Source organism: Zingiber officinale, chromosome 9B, assembly GCF_018446385.1.
Source record: "Zingiber officinale cultivar Zhangliang chromosome 9B, Zo_v1.1, whole genome shotgun sequence".
Lineage (NCBI taxonomy): Eukaryota > Viridiplantae > Streptophyta > Magnoliopsida > Zingiberales > Zingiberaceae > Zingiber > Zingiber officinale.
Genome location: NC_056003.1, coordinates 84,234,997 through 84,251,693, shown reverse-complemented (window position 1 = coordinate 84,251,693; position 16,697 = coordinate 84,234,997). Strand labels below are relative to the sequence as shown.

Sequence of the window (16,697 nt, the reverse complement as noted above, 5' to 3'; positions counted from 1 at the left end):
TGTCCGAAGTTTCAGTCTCACCCGCATTTTCTTGAATTTACAGTTTGACCCCTCACTTTGTATATTTTCTGCATTTTTATTTTATTATTAAATGAATAGATATTTTTACCAGATTGTTATATTTTTATTAATCAAAATGCTGACGTGGCACCATCTCAATCAGCTCGTCGGATGACAGCGGCTTCTCCTCCGCCGCCCCTGGCCGCGGTGCTTTTCCTCCTCTTTCTCCTCCCCGGAGCAGCAAGAGTCCGAGTCTTCCGCCGCCGCTGCAGCCGCCGCTACCATCTCCAGCTGGTCGCCCCTCACCCAGGCGGCAGCGATCGATCTAGTTCAACCCAATCTAAGCCGGTCCGGTAAATAAACCGGATGATAAAATTCTCCCGCTCGAATCCGCTTTGAATTTCCTCGCATTAAAGAAAAGGAAAGGAATAAAAGCAGGTAAACTAAGACGAGGAAGGCGGCCACAGTCGCCGCCGCATCGAGATCGCCTCTCGGAGCCGGAGACCAGATGGGATCGCTATTGAACCCTCCCGATCTACCCTTTACAGCCGCGGAGGAAGACGTCGTGTCCTCACTGCCGCCGCCCGTGGCGAACCCTAGCTCATCTTCAGGTGAGTTCCCGTTAGTCACTTTTCAAAAATTAGGGTTTTCTTATCCTGATTTCGTTTGGTTTTCTGCTATCGGGATTCTAGATGTTAAATTCGTAGCTTTACGGCGATTTTTCCATCTACATTTAGTGAAAGGGTGACTACTGAGGTTGCTTATGTAGTCCGGAAAAAAAAAAAATCCCTTTTTGCCGAAATGGTTAGTCTCTTTGTTTATATCTCTAGATGTTCTGCGTGTAATCTGTCACTATAATAAAAAAGTTTCGTTAAGTTTTTCCTACCTTCTGACTAATACGCTTGGAGTTTGTGGTCACTTTGGATAATCCCGTTTTAGGCTTCTGTTTCATACTTGCTGGATTTGTTTTTATCAGGTATTAAGTGTGGCACTTGGGATAATTAACTGCTCATGATTTTCATACCTGCTTTATGCCCACTCTGGTTGCTCTGTTTCCCCTTTTAAGATAATGGGTATGCGATGAACTTTGAATTTTGTTTGTGACTTCATCTTATTAGATGCAAGATTAGTGGATTATAAGATTGATCTAAACCACTGTTGTCAATCACCCAATCCTTTGGAGAAGGAGAGTTTGCCCACTATTGAAGAAGATGGCTTGGATATGTCAACCTTTTCTAAATTGGGAACAACACAGAAGAAGAGCAAAATGGCTAATGGTGTTAACTTGAGGAAAAGCTTAGCTTGGAACTCAGCATTTTTCACTGAAGAAGGTACTTTATTTATCACAATCCTCCGAAAAGCTATTTATCAAAATCCCTAAACAATTCACTCTATTAATAGGTGTGCTCAATCCATTGGAGTTGTCTGTTCTTGGTGGATCTTCCTTGAGGTCGAAGGAGAAGATTCTTTCTCTGGTTAATGGACAGATATCACCACTACTAGGACTCCATGAAAGAAGTCCAGCTGTTGGCCACCAGAAGTCTTATGGTAAAATGGTTGCACTTTCTGCAAGCAAAGACAACAAAAATTTTAAGGAAGAAAATCTACTTAGCAAGTTAAATGCTTCAATTCCGGAAGAACAGCAAGAGGTAAAGGTTATTGTTTTAAGTTGCATTTTACTCCTAATACTGTGTGTGCTCAACTCCCTCTATACCATTAATCTCCCTAAGAAATGTTCTCATGGAATTTTGTAATGACTAGGGTGAAGGAATCAAATACTCAAGCAAGAACATTGGAAGAGTTGCATCTAGATTAGCAACTCCATCTTCATATCCTTTGCCACTTTCTTACAAGAAGGTTTGAGGTGCATATAAATTTGTGGCCAAGCCTTGATGCAAAGATAAGATTGATTCTCTGTGACCTGGAAATCCAAGGTTTCGGTCATACACTGAGATCTCTACTAGAATATCTCCATTAGTCATATTTTTATAAAATTGAATAAGCAGTCACTTTAATGTAGACTTAACTTTGTTTTACTCAAAAGAGAACTGCAAACACAAATGCTGCAAATCGTACATCCAAAATCCCAAAGTTCATGCCTGCAAAGTCACATACTGCTTCTATTCCAAGGGACACTAGGGATGCCATCCCTTGTGTGAGGAACTTAAAGTCCAATACAAGTGCCACTGCAGGTACTCTTACTCTTTTGTGTTCGTGTCTTTTTTTCCTGTTTTTTGTTGAGAAGATATTGTAAAGTTAGTTTTGTAGGATAATCTAACTGTTGACCTTGCTTAACGTTCTATGATAAAATTTGCAGTTGACATGGAACACACTCTTCAAAAAAGATGTTTTCAATCAAACATAAGAAACCAATCTGCCTGTCCTCAATCAATGAAACCTTCTGCAATTTATCTTTCTAGGCCGCTGGTGAGGAACTAGATATTTCAACTGCCCTTTTTGACATTATATCCTGAGACAAAGTTACAGCATAATCCTAGCGATAGTTTTATCTCCATTAAAATTATCTTTGTTATGCATTCATCAAAGTGTAGATCCTTCGAGACAAGATTTGTTTACTTTTCAGGTTCCGCTAATTGATAAAGGTACAACTGAAAATTTATCAGTTCCTAAAGTGGTGAAGCGAACATCCACTTCTTCTATCACAGTTAATGGATCTTCATCACTCCCTAAGAAAGTCCATGGAGATGCTATTGCACATGCCAAACCATCTGGGTTGCGAATGCCTTCTCCATCACTAGGATTTTTTCAGCAGGTATAATATATAACTAATATTGAAGTTGCTAAGAAATTTGGAATAATAGATTATGGATACATGAATGCTTGAAATGCTCTAGAACACTCTAATTTCTAATTAGGGTGCCATTTGGTAATTGGATTGTAGGATTAGTCATGCTTGCTTGAATGGAAAATGATTATAGACCAAGAAAGTTCCCATCCTCGTTGTGTTTTTTGAGTTTGTGTATTTTGATACTTGTCTATTGATGGTTCCAAGTACATCAAAAGGGAGTCAAGGAGTGTGATTTTTATATTTTGCCTATTGTTGGTTCCCAGCTCATAGAAAAGGAGTTTTATTGAGTGTACTTGATATTCTGATATCACTAGTATATTCTCTGTTCTCCGAGCTGAATAATGTATAGTTTTATAGTTTACATTTTGCAGGGTAAGCTTCCTCCAACTGGTATCCAGTCTCAAAGAACTGTTCATCTGTGCCGACCTACTATTCCACTTGGAAAAACAATAGGCGTTACACCAGCAGGTGAATCAAAGGCTTCACTTGCTTCTACTAGGGAAAAAACAATTAATGGTCCTGTTGCCCCAAAATATTTTGCTAGGACGACAACATCAACTAAAATGGAGAACTCTTACAAACCTAGTTCTTTATCCGCATTTAATGGAAATGTGGCGCATCCATCAAGTGGTGAAAATGCTTCCACGATTCAGCTGGGTATAGATAAGGAAGTGCCTTATGCAAGCAACTCAATGCTGCAGATTGGTGACAAGGCATGCTCTCTTGGGGAATTAAATGAGACTTGGATAGATGAACGCCCTTCTTCAGAGGATAACAGTGCCAAGCAATCACCACCATCATATAGGGGATTTGCTACAGATGCTATTTCAGGACAGGATGAACAGGCAACTGGGAATTTACAAGTAAATCCAGATGCAGAGTTTGTCCTCTCAGATCTAGTAGATGATTTTTCTTCTTTGCCTGCAGCTAAATCATCCTTGAGTTTGTCTAAACATGGAGTTGATAGTTCTATTGCTTTTAGCAGTCTTGAAGAAGATTGTTCTTTAACTGTAGAAGCAGGCACTGAGGATGAAAACAACTCATATCTAAGGTCCAGCACTGAGCACAACTCTGATACTGATTTCATTAGCAATTCAGAAATCGTGAATCCTCCATCTGAAAAGCCTGGCATATCTGCTAAAACAGTAAATTATGGAACAAACTACTCGCCTGTGAGATTGACTAGTGTTTTGGAGGATTCTCTAACTTCACCTTCGGCAAACTGTCAAATAAAAGATCATACGTTGGAGTGTGTTAATGAAGATCATATCAACTCAAAAGAAGAGGAATCCTTGTTGCAAGAGTAAGTATTATTCCATAAAGCTAGGTTCCTTTTTGCTTGTTTCAATGTACATGGATTAAAAGAAGCACCATTATTTGTCTAAAATCTGTACAGTGGCAGCGAGAATGAACAGAAGGAAAAAGTGAAGCAAGATATCCACCGTCTCAAACTGAATGCAGTCCCATTTAGCGAGGAGTGGTTAGCTGCAATTGAGACATTTGGAGAGGTGATATCATTTTTTTAATGTGGTTAACTTCTATCTGAATACGTATTTGAAATATACAATACACTGTATATCATTTTTTTTCTGCATGATATGTGCTGTCTCATCTTTCTATAGAAAGAAAAATAATTTGTGTTAGCAGAGATGCTTAATTTACCTTCAGAACCGAGCTGTATGCAGGATATAGTTTGAGATAGCTGTTGTTATGTTACATTATGTCTATTTCTGATTTATTCAAAAATTTTCTTTTCTGCACTAACCTATCAATATCAACAGGATATATTAGAGTTGAAGACAGGTCCTGTACAAAATTCTCCAACTGACAAGACTCTTCCTGAACCAGGTCCATGGTCACCGGTATGTCACTTTTTCTCCTTATTTCAGTATCGAACCGTCTGGTGAATATAGGTTATCCACTTTAGCTCACTCAATGTCATGTTTTTAATTATCTATATCTAATCAGTAACTAGCTAATTTCATGGTTTCTCAGTTAGTTCACTCCCACTCCACTATTAAATAAAGCCATGATATTTATATGAAGAGGGGAAATATTCATAGGTGAGATAACATAAAATGAAAGATGTGAAGGGTAGGTTGGGGTCATCAAATTTAAAATATTTAGTCAGATATAATAATAAAAAATTAATTAACATGAATAGCTTGCATAGAGCTCCTGGAGGAATATGGTTTATATAACTGATCTGAAATTTAGAACATAATACTTTTACACTTTATTAATCATTTGTTTATAGGATGAAAGAGTATTTCCTTCCACCGTTTATAATGACAAAAAGAAAAAGAAAAAGAAAAACAAACTTCTTTAATTCAATGAGACAACTCCTTCGAGTTGACTAAGTGGGTGGATTTGTTCAAGGCAAGAAGTATTCATGAATGTTTACAGTCGCACCTCATGTTTTGTTTTCTTTTAAAAAATGTTTCCAGCTCCCCATTTTAGTATGCTTTTATTTTTATTCTTTCATACAACTTATGATTTTGCCTTAGGCGATCCATATTCTTTCCAATCAATCGTTACTGTTTTGGCTTTCCACAGATGAAACGCAAAGCTCAAGACGTAGGACCATTCGATTGCACAAAACACTCTACAAAACTCTCTGAACCCACCTCATAGGTGGAGCTGCAATTTGCTGTATCAACAGAGTTCTTGGTGAAACTAAAGGCATAATTGCTCGTCCTGTTAAATGTTATCAACATCATTTCATTTGTTGTAATGGAAGGCTTATGTCAAACACAAACTTTGTAGCATCTGGAGAATAAAAATGGCAGTTCCACGCCTCTTGTTTTTGTTCCATGTTTTGCTAGAATGGCACATGCAGCAAAACACCAAAATAAATATAGAAGAGGTTCATGTTGAGAGCACCCTGTTGTTTCAACTGGCATCTAAATCACTTTGATTTTGTTGAACAAAAGTTCTCAGTCATAGTTCATGATTTATTTCATCCCTTTTCATGTTTCAACAGTGCTTGAGTTTGTTGAACACTACTTGAAACTTGGCTGTCTTTTCTTTGCTCAAGATAGGGCAATTAGAGAATTCATTGCTATAATAACAAGAGGAAGGAATGAGCAAATGCGGCCACAAGCAATCGCCACTACTCGAAGAGAACTCCCTTGACAACACACCACAGCATGTTCTGCAAGTTAATTGTTGAGGAAATAATTCTCATCTTACTGGTCAAGTGTTGAGATATCAAAGATCACCAGTTCTAGGAAAGTTACATGCGGTAACGAGGAGATAGGGGCCTATCTTTAAACTTGGGATCTTCAATATGCAAATGCAATTACTGAGAAAAAGATACTGTCATGAAAAAGCTGTGAAGTTTCTCAATGGTAGATATAGAAAAAGACCCCAGGAACAAATCCTTTAAAAGGTTTCCAGTATCAGTTTACACTCTGCTTTCAAGACACCATGATAACATAAGTTGAAACATATTAAACAGGTTTTGAAATATAGGTTTCTCTGCTGAACTGATTGATACTATCAAGGCTACTGAAAGTTGTTTTTTCAAGTTTTCATGCAAAATGAAGATACTGGATATGCCAAGCACCAATATCATTCAGCATAATGTTAATATTTAGTAGTAGAGATAGATAAGCCTAATTTAGCAACAAGTACTCTAGAACAAATTAAAACTATGCATTGCATCAAAAATAAAGGTCACTGATATTAACAAAAACTCTAAAAAAAAAAAATTTTTAAAAAAGGAAAGAAATCAGCTCATATTTGGTCGTTCAGCAAACAAGCCTTTTCTAATAGAATGTGGATGGGGCTGAGACATTGCTCATGACGTTTGCTGTGATCCATCATCATGCACACCTCGATGAACTTTAGCTTTTTTGCTGCCATCAGATTCAATCAAGTCAAAAGGCCGTTTTCTGGAGGACTCATGTTGAGAAGCAAGACAAGCCAAAATGCCTGATCTCCGAGATTTAGGCATGCCCCTTATTAATCTGTTAAATGCCTTATTCACTTGGGTATCATCTTTCATAGGCTCTGGAGCTGTTTGGTTGCCAACAGGCTGGTATGTTTGCTCATTCGCGGCCTTGCATTCCTCTGCTGGAGGTAAGTCATCCTTCTCATCTTCTGTAGGATGACAAAAACGGAAATTGTAAGAAAGCAAAAAAGTGTATAACAGCGCAAGTAATATAGTTGATTCAAAGCATACCTGTGATTTCATCTTCAGACAAATCATCCAGATCCTGGACGGACATGGACCATCCGGCAGATTTTATTGGAGGTCGATCATCACCACCAACAGAATTCTCTTCCCCCTTCATCTTGCTTTGGAGTGTCAGATGTGTAACAAATTTGTCTGATAGAATCTTCTCAGCATTGCCACAATTTGGTACCACAGGGTTAGTTTCTATATGGCCTACTAGAGATACATTGTTGCTGGAACCAAAACTTATCAGGCCATCAGGAGATTCTCTCAAACTACTGAAACAATCTTCGCTGTTTGTAGGAGAGGAAAGATACCTTTCGTGACCATTAAGCACAGATATTGGAGAAGTGCCATTCATATCATCCTCGATATGTTTCTTCTTTGTGTCCATAAAGTTTGAGAACCAACATGATGTACCTTTCTTAACATAAAAGAGTACATAGGCTTCTTGTTCTAGAACATATGCCTCGGAAACTCTAGTCACCTACAAATAACAACAATGTTAGAACCAGTATCATGACTGTAACAAAAGTTCAACACAATAGATGTCAAAAATTACCTTATGGTCATCAATCTGATACCATGTGCTTGGAGAGGATCGAACAAAGCAATAGTAATGCCCAGAATATGGTGAGCCAATGTGCACCAGAACCGTAGAAAGATTATACTTACACTGGACCTGCACTAATCATTAAGAATGAGAACTTAATTTTCTTACAATCATACAACCAACAAAAAGCACAACTTAAGCAAACCTCATCTACAGGACAACTCAAGAATGAGCTCAAGTCTAGTTCCAAAGGAAATTCCACTGAATCATAGATCTTGTAGCATGTATTTCCAACATTCTTAAATCTCTTCAAGTGTAGTGCAAGTACTTCTGGTGCTAAGTCCAACTTGAGCTGCTTCTCCATTTTGACTTGCGACTTACATCCATTGCAATTTAATTTGATTTCAGAATCATCAATTTTTTCTAACCTGGTGAAGGATGCTAGGGCATTAACAACACTGTCCACATTATCAATCTCCAAGCTAAGATCCAGATGTGGTTCGAAGGAGTTAGAGAGGTGGCCACAACCACAACAACGTAGCTGAAACAACAAAAATATATCATATAAATATAAGAGGGAAAAAAAGAAAGGGCAAATCAAACATAAATCCATCTTAACAAAGATGTACATAGAATTACCTGACTTCTAAGACGCCCTCCAAATACTTGTGTAACAAAGCTATCTTTATCTAGCGAAGACTTCCAATCCTCAGATTTGCTAACAAGACAGCAAGAATGAATTCTATCCAACAATGATTGGAAGAATTCATGAGCATCTTCTTGCTGACCTAATTGGAAATAAGGTGATATTTCTATAAATCAAAAGGTTAAGGACTCCATGCTTCACTAGGTTGCTCTCTCCATAAAAAAAACATTTTATTTATTTGTACTAGCATATAAAGATAGGGATACTAGCAATTTCTATCAAAGTTCACAATGCCAAATTAGTCATGCCAAATACTACAAAACAGCAAATCAAGCAAGTAATAGATAAGATTAGCAACTTCAAGCTAGTACTATACTGGAAGATAGAATATCGCCTAGATTTAACATCAATAAAATAGGAAGTTAGACATCAACTTGATAGACTTTATTGCCCATAACAGTTCTCTCATGACATAAGAATTTTCTTCAAGATGGTTAGTTCAAAATAAAAGTATCCATATATTCTCTGTAGACTTGCCTGATAGATACTGCATCAGAAGTTACCATTATTATATTGCTGTTACTCATCAACTCGTTCAGTTAATGCACATACAAAATAAAACTAGCAACTTTGAGCTATTACTACATCAGCAGCTAGAAAACTTTATTTAACTAATGGTCAAAACAAAACATAACATAACATTTGTTTTTGGTCAACAATAAATTGAAAGATGCATGAATTAGTGACGAATATCACCTAGATGATAATAGGTCAAATATATTGCCTAGACGAATAGGTAAATTCCACATACACCCCAGATCAGATATTAGGCACTGTAACAAATAAAAAAAACCAAGGTACATGAGTTTTGATTGCATATTAAATTCCACAATTTTGATTGCATATGACTAACTAAAAAACAAAAATTAAATCTGGTTAGACAAGGGAAATATGTATTCTCAACAAATCATTAGTTGTTAAACTTGAAGTTTCATGCCAGTACTAAAATCAGAAGTTGTTAAACTTTATCAAACTAGCTTATGTTCATGTGGAGATGCATGGAAATATATATGGCAAAATAAATAAACTACTGAAGAGATCCAAGGTAGAAAATCAATTCGATGAAGATATTTCATGCAGCTAAACAAGCAGATATTAAGCACAGAAAAAAAAACAAGCCCAGAACAATATTTTCTGAAATGACATAGGAATGAGGATACTGCTTAAGTTTTCAGCAAAATTTACTGGTGAGATAACAAATCCGGGCAACAACAAACAACTGTTGATGTGCTGTTTCAGAGCACATAATGAGCAGAAATCCCCATTAGCACCTGCATGTTCACCAACAGCAATGCACTGATGTTAGAGATAAGTCAAAATGAAAGAGCAATCGGCGGACCAAAAGGCAATCCAATCTCATACCACGGAAGCAAGGAGAGTGACCCGTCATGCGAATCTTCTGCACAAAGGGTACCGTATGCGTAAGGCACTGCAGAACCGCATTAAGAAAGCACGTATTCCCCAAGTTCTTGAGGCCAGCACCCTGAACCCATCAATATCACACCAAGATGGAAACTTTATAAAAAAAAAAACAGCTATTAAACTACCGGATAAGACCATGAGGCCGAAATCTCACCACCAGACGGGTTCGTTCACACACAGGAGAAGGGGAAAAGAAAGAACTTCGTCCGCCCATCGGATCGAGCGCCTAAATAAGACGCAGGAGAGAACAATTTGGCGGCTATAATTGGGTGAAACGCGAGGTAGAAACAGCGAGAAAACTCGAGCAAACCCTAGAAAGCATCGAAACTAGAACTTACCGTGAATTTAGGATCGCCAGAAAGGAGAGGATCTGCGGCCATGCCGAGAGATTTTTTGAGGAGGAAACGGACGCGGATTGAGATCGAGGTTTCCAGGAATTGCCAAAATGGTCTTACAAATAAGATCATACGAAGGAGGGAGGGAAATGGCGGACCTTTGAAAGCAGGCGCCGCGCCGCGCCACGCCCAGCCCAATTCAAGAACTGGGTAGGGAACTTCTCGCGAATTAAGAGATGGCATAGCTAATTTCTACACTTGAATATACCCGATGTTTTATTTGATGATGGGAGGCAAATGGGTGGTTATATTTGGGTGATGATTATCTCCAATTTTAACTCCGCTAAAGTATATCCTTAATTGACAACCTCCAAAGTTTTTATTTTTACTGGGGGTGCTTTTGAGATATTTCAATAAAAGGGAAGTTTATGATAACAAAAATAAAACTATTAAAATACTTAATATCAACAAAAATTTAAAAAAGCATTTTTTTTTAAAAAAAAACAAGACATTATCGGGAAATCTTATCTTTAAAAAATTCTTTTAAATTTTATTTATTTATTTTTGTTGTAATCAAACACAGAAATATGACAAATAGAAATATAGCTAGAAACATTTATTTTATGATTGTTCACCTTGCTTAATATTATATTATCGTAAACTATTTATGATAGTTTTTCTATCAAATTAACTATAATGGTGAAATGCAACTATGCAAGTATCACCATTTATATACATCAGAGCGTGGAGAACATTACTAAACCATAATAATAATTATGAAAACATTATAAATAGTATTACAATTCAAGTTACATCTCCATAAAACAATATATATACATATAAAGTTGGTATTTATTTTCCATATTACTAATTCATCAAGTAAATCATCAATACCAAGTATTAGAAATTATGCCAACTTAAGAGTATTTTAGTAATATCATTTATGAGATCATGGGTGGTTATTCCCATGATCTTATTTCTCCATGATTCCCACTACAAGGTAATAGGAGAAATGGGTAAGGCAAGTGTGCACTATATAAAGAGCATATTCCAAAAAGAAAGACAAGGGAGGAGAGACTTCTACCAATTTCTTCTTGAATCATCGGACTCTGAATTGAGATGTTGTGGATTCGTGGTGATATTTCATTCGTAATTATCATCCTGACTACGAGTTTGATTCAAGCAGTTTTTCGTGATTCCTAGATTCGAGGAGTTTTCGTGGTTCCTAGATCTTCAATATTCATTCGCTGAGGTAAATTTTAAAAACTCAATCTTATTTATTTTTTCAAAAAATTAGAGATGTCACGATTCCGCATTGTGATATAATAAATCTAAAATTGGTATCATAACTAGGTTAGAGCAAGTTTAGAATTATTAAATAATTTTTCAAAAATCTTTTTTTAGGAAAAAAAATAGGGTATTAAATTTTAGAATTCAGATCACGGATGAGTTTCATGAATGCGACTATACCACGAAGTTACCCATGACTTGTAGAGCATAGAAATAATTTTCATTGAATTTTTGAGCATGTCTGGGCTGTGAAAATCGAGATTCAACCTCGTGGCCATGAAAGTCAATCGAGAATATTTTCTTGGTTTTGGACTAAGTTTTAGCAAGTGTTGATGCATATAAATGGTCTAGTAATGTTCTGCATGCTCTGATGCATAAAATGCATATGTCAATTGTAAGAAACTATTGTCGTTTGCCAGTAAATTGAAATCGACCGAGAAGGGTCGTGAGAAAATTTTGAAATGCCGAGTCCAAGGCTTCAATCTTTCCAAAATTGATTTAGGATTGTCAGGAAAAAAGGAATCATAAAAAATAGTCGACAAATAAAATAAAATTGGGGTGGCCGGAAATGAGTTTTCTCGTTATTGGGTCATAGAGACCTCGGACTCCAATCGGGTCTAACCAGACTCGAATCTGGATCCATGTCCTAACCTGGTTCACGACCCGATTGTCCCGGTCATCGCACGTGGAGGTGTGTGGCTGGGACCACTAAACGTCCGACGCGTGGCCCGAGGTCTTGTCGGCGCATGCAAGCACGTGGGAGGTTCTCCGACTGTTGGTGATAGTGATTCTTCTTCCTATTTTAATATTCAAACTATGCTGATGATTTTTATGATATTTATGTGACTATTGTGGGGTTTTTTTTTGTGTCCCGAATCCAAGTCTGGATGGTAAGATGCGATCCCGGGTCGTGGTGTATGGTATCCGTTGACTCATATGCTCGCTTTGGGATTTATATTCAAACCATTGAGACTTATTGATTCGTGGGGTACACAAAAAGATGAGAATAAGCATCACACGTCACTAATGTCTCTCATTATATGTAACAGAGACTATGGCTGGATGGTTGGATCAAACACTGTCGTAACTGATCTCGTCAAAGGAGAGAAGCTGAATGATGACAGTTATGGGATTTGGCACCTGAAGATTTAGCTACTCTTCGAGGATCAAGAACTAACTGAGGTTCTGAAGCATGAGATGCAAGACCCCGAGGAGGGTAATGTTGGAACCCCAATGTTATTTTGGTATGATCAACAAGTTAAGTTAGGTCCTATGTATTTTTAATTTTGTGTCTAAGTGTGCAGGAGCTTAGGAGCACAGGTACTCGAGTGGAAGATGCAGCTAGCGAGAAGGACGGCACGCGGAGCGTCCGAGGGACGAGGCGCTATGGAAGAGTACACCGGCAGACGAGAAGGAAGCGTGAGGTGGTTCCGAGGGATGAGAAGCCGGAGTGGAAGACTGCTCGAGGAGCAAGGACGCAGCAAGCAAGAAGGTCGGCACAGAGTGCGACTGAGGGACGAAGACTGCGGATGAATATGCTGGTGGACGAGAAGGAAGAATGCGACGATTTCGAGGGACGAGAAGCCGGAGCGGAAGCCCGCTCGAGAAAATCGGAAGTTGGGTTCGGGTGAGCCCTTTTCCGGATGGTCGAGATCACCCAAGCTAGCGGAGCCGGAGTGAAAGACCCAAATCGAGATAAGCTGAACCGGAGCAGAGGTCCGAGGCTGAGAAAAGTCAACTCTGTTGACTTTCTTGGTTTGGGCGCTCGGATCAATCCGGGGCGCCCAGAATGCTTCCGAGCGCCCGGATCAATCTGGGGCGCCCGAAAAGTTTCCGGGCGCCCGACCCCAACTTTTTGACTAGATCAAGTTTTGACTCGATCTGAACGTTAGGGGATAAAGTTTATCCCCCCCAGGACGTCCGGAACCCTTTGGGGCACCCCAACCAAGGCTATAAATAAAGCCTTGATCCAGAAGCTTTTCATCGATCACAAGCAATTCATTTCCATCACTTGTAGGCTTTGATTTAGAGTTGAACTTCTGTTTTCTATGCTTCATTGTTGTACGAGGCTTCTCCGTCTGAAGGAGTTTTTAGTGCGATCATTTTCCTTGGATTAACAACATCCCCGGTTGTAACAAAATAAATCGCGGTGTGCCTCGTCCTTTCTGTTTTTCTGTTTAAGTTATAATTTATGCAAGTGTACTGTTGAAAGATCGAGAAGGGTTGCATTTTTATTTTTACAGGCTATTCAACCCCCCTTCTAGCCGACCCAGCGGTCCAACAAGTGGTATCAGAGTCGAGGCGCTTCAGGAGGACTAATCATCGAACGAAGCAATGAGATGGCCGGAGCTAACATCTAGCCACCAACTTTCGAGAGGGAGTTCACTTTTTGGAAGCGACGAATGCAGGTTTATTTTAAAACTAGTTTTAGTATTTTTATTAATTATGAAATATGGTTAGGAAGCACCGAAGAACACGAACGGAGAAGAAATCGAAAAACGAGCCTTAAATTGAGCCAAAAAATGAGATCTAAAAAGAGTAAAAAAATGAGTTCTAAAACGAATCTTAAAACGAGTTTTAAAACGAGCAAAAAAAATGAGCTCTAAAATTAGCCCAAAAATGAGTTCGAGCTCACTTAACAAATTAGGCTCATTAACTATGATAATCGAGTTAATAACAAGCCGAGCTCGAACTGTTCATGAGCTTGATAATTCCAAATCGAGCCAAGCTCGAGGCTTGTAATAAAAATTCGATTCGAGCTCAAGCCGAGCTCGAGTCTGAATATACATTAAACGAGTCGAGCTCTAGCCTAATACTATTCGACTCAGTTCGACTCGTTTACATTCCTATCTCTCTCACACGAGTGACCACCCCTAGCTATGAGTGAGCAGGGATGAGATAGTTTCTAGCTATAAGAAGTTTTGAGAGTAGCCCTGTTAGAACATAAGTCACCTTAATATGTGTTCAAGATGAGGTCATATGCGAAATGACTGACATGGATATACTCACATTCATGTTGCCTGTAAGTAGCCAGGTATGAGATCTTAGATGTCACCTGCGATTAGTGATATTGTTTCTGAGGTACCCTCCCTGAGATCTCTGGGTAAAGTTTTACGTATAGATTGAGTCCCAAACCTGCACAATGTTAGATAAATCTCACATATGCCCTATTGAGAGATGGGGGAATAACACTGCGGCTCGTGTTTCATACCACGTGTGATAAAACGATTAAGAATAGTGAGAGTCACTTTATTTGAAACGATTAAATTATTAATCCCCGTATTCCACTGTGTGAGATCCGAGATCCATTGGGTGGGATCTCTGGTGCCCTTATTACTTTCGGCTGATTGTTGAAGTCTTGGATCAGTGTTGCTACTTTAGTCTGTTTACCTATGACCCATAATATAAATTGAGATATGTGAGGCAGGTCTAAGAAAGTAGTTGAATTAAGACTGATAGATTCATGTTTGGGAAAAGGAAGGCTAATCGACAATACATCATTGAGTAGTATTCACTGATCGGTCTGTTATGTTAATCCAAGTTGGGATTTGAGCATAATAGTGAATACACAATTGAGCAAATTTATAGGGGATCACTTTCGATGAGGAAGGTGGCTCGATGGGTGTAAATGCATTGGATCTAGGGTATAACGAGATCTTTTAATACTATCGGTGACCTCACGATCATCCTAACAGGTGTATCAAGAGATCTTTGCTTGCAGGTGTACTCGCTAGTCGCATGACGTCCAATTTGTTAGATTGAGAAGTACTAGAGCGCGCGCGCGGGGGGGGGGGGGGGGAATAACACTCGTGACTTTCACGTATTTCGGATTAAAACGTATCGGAATAATGCAGCAGAAATAGTAAAGGAAAGCAACACACGAACACAAGTTATTTACTTGGCTTGGAGCCTTGGGCGACTCCTACTCCAAGGTCCACGATCGTTGATCGCTTTCGGTGGGCAACAACTATAATATTGGAATTTTGGTACAATAAAAAATTACAATTAAGTGAACTAAAAATAAACTATACTGACAACACTAAGTGAAAAACTATAGTTTCGGGTCGTCGGGAACTTGTCGTAGCTTAGCCGGGTCGTTTCTTGAGCAGCACAGAAAGGAAGAACACTTTAGAATTGATAATCAAACCTGCTGCTCGAAACCTCCTTTAATACACTGCTTGAGGTGCCTCAAACACCATCCAAGGCGCCTCTAGCATGCCGAGTCAGCCGCGTGGATCAGCGCTGAAAACTTCTCCTCTGATCCACTTGAAGGTGCCTCCATGCAAGTCCAAGGCACCTCCAATCTGTGGTCCAAGACCCCTCCAACTCTGCCACGCACAAGCTCTATCCTTTGCACCTGAGGCGCCTCCAAGCTCCATGGAGGCGCCTCGGACACTGTTCATCCGAGGCTTAAGGTTGCTCCTTTGTACTTGCAAGATACGTTAGTCCAAAAGATACCTTGCAACACAAAGTTAACACATAATATCATAAATATAAAGTCCGACAGTCATCAGACTGTCTGGGTTTGACTTCAGATTTCCTACCGAAAACCCTAGGTCGACCCGATGCCTACTGTTCCCTCTTCCAAGGAACGCGTCCTCACCTACTCCCCTCAGGAGAGATTACTTGATGCTAGTCCGGTCCTCCAGACCGACTGGACTTTCCGCCTAGGGTTAACACCCCCTACGACCTAGGGTTACCACCCCCTAGGGTTTTTCTCCACTTAGGGTTACCACCCCCTAGGGTTTTTCTCCGCCTAGGGTTACCACTCCCTAGGACCTAAGGTTACCCCCCCCCCCCCCCGCCTCCCCTTAGGATTTTCCTCCACCCAGGGTTACCACCTCTTAGGACCTAGGGTTACCACCCCTAGGGTTTTCACCTTGCCTAACCGCAACTAGGACTTTTGCCTAAGAACACTTCAGACTTTCCTGCAATCTCCATCAGACATGTTAGATCACAAATAAGCTTAACTTTGATTCCTTTGTCATTATCAAAATTTGAGTTCAATCGTCGGATGCTTCCCGCACCAACAATCTCCCCATTTTTGATTATGACAACTGAAATTCAAAGTTAAGTAAAATAGATGCATAAACGATCTTCAAAGTTTAAGTAAGAAACATAAACAAGCTTAAGTAAATAAATTTAAGTGCAAGCATAACTTAAGCTAAAACATACTTAAACTTTTAACGATATAAGGTTCCCCCTTAATACGAGCTCTTTTTAATTTAAATTTTAAATTTTGTGAATTGAATTTTGAATTTTTTCCTACTCTCCCCCTTTTCCATATATCAAAATAAATAAGGGAGTTACAAGGAACAGTGATCAATGACCTTAGCTTGTTTTTAACTTTTCAAAAATGTTTAGAAAGGATAAAGGTTTTAACACTTAGCTTTTAGGAGTTA

General features: G+C 38.9%; 2 protein-coding genes across 3 annotated transcripts; one reads left to right on the top strand and one right to left on the bottom strand.

Moving 5' to 3' along the window:
- Window positions 1-160: 160 nt before the first annotated feature.
- Window positions 161-5,608, top strand: LOC122024942. 2 transcript variants are annotated; one of them, XM_042583682.1, is made up of 11 exons: window positions 161-611; window positions 1,119-1,331; window positions 1,402-1,649; window positions 1,762-1,829; window positions 2,038-2,192; window positions 2,318-2,427; window positions 2,585-2,773; window positions 3,181-4,112; window positions 4,206-4,317; window positions 4,591-4,671; window positions 5,366-5,608. In XM_042583682.1, the coding sequence occupies exons 1-11, from the start codon at window positions 509-511 to the stop codon at window positions 5,441-5,443; spliced, it is 2,289 nt and encodes a 762-aa protein (XP_042439616.1). In that variant the 5' UTR covers window positions 161-508; the 3' UTR covers window positions 5,444-5,608. The 2 variants fall into 2 exon arrangements, with proteins under 2 accessions (XP_042439616.1, XP_042439617.1); XM_042583683.1 differs by lacking the exon at window positions 161-611 and adding an exon at window positions 988-1,073 and having other exon boundaries at window positions 1,187-1,331.
- Window positions 5,609-6,447: 839 nt separating this feature from the next.
- LOC122024943 (ubiquitin carboxyl-terminal hydrolase 21-like) lies at window positions 6,448-10,224 on the bottom strand. The gene is made up of 9 exons (XM_042583684.1): window positions 10,009-10,224; window positions 9,825-9,896; window positions 9,611-9,731; window positions 9,409-9,519; window positions 8,182-8,354; window positions 7,748-8,083; window positions 7,552-7,671; window positions 6,996-7,476; window positions 6,448-6,913 (listed from the first exon to the last, which is right to left on the bottom strand). Exons 1-9 carry the CDS (start codon window positions 10,135-10,137, stop codon window positions 6,612-6,614), a joined length of 1,845 nt encoding a protein of 614 aa, XP_042439618.1. The 5' UTR covers window positions 10,138-10,224; the 3' UTR covers window positions 6,448-6,611.
- Between the last annotated feature and the right edge of the window lie 6,473 nt (window positions 10,225-16,697).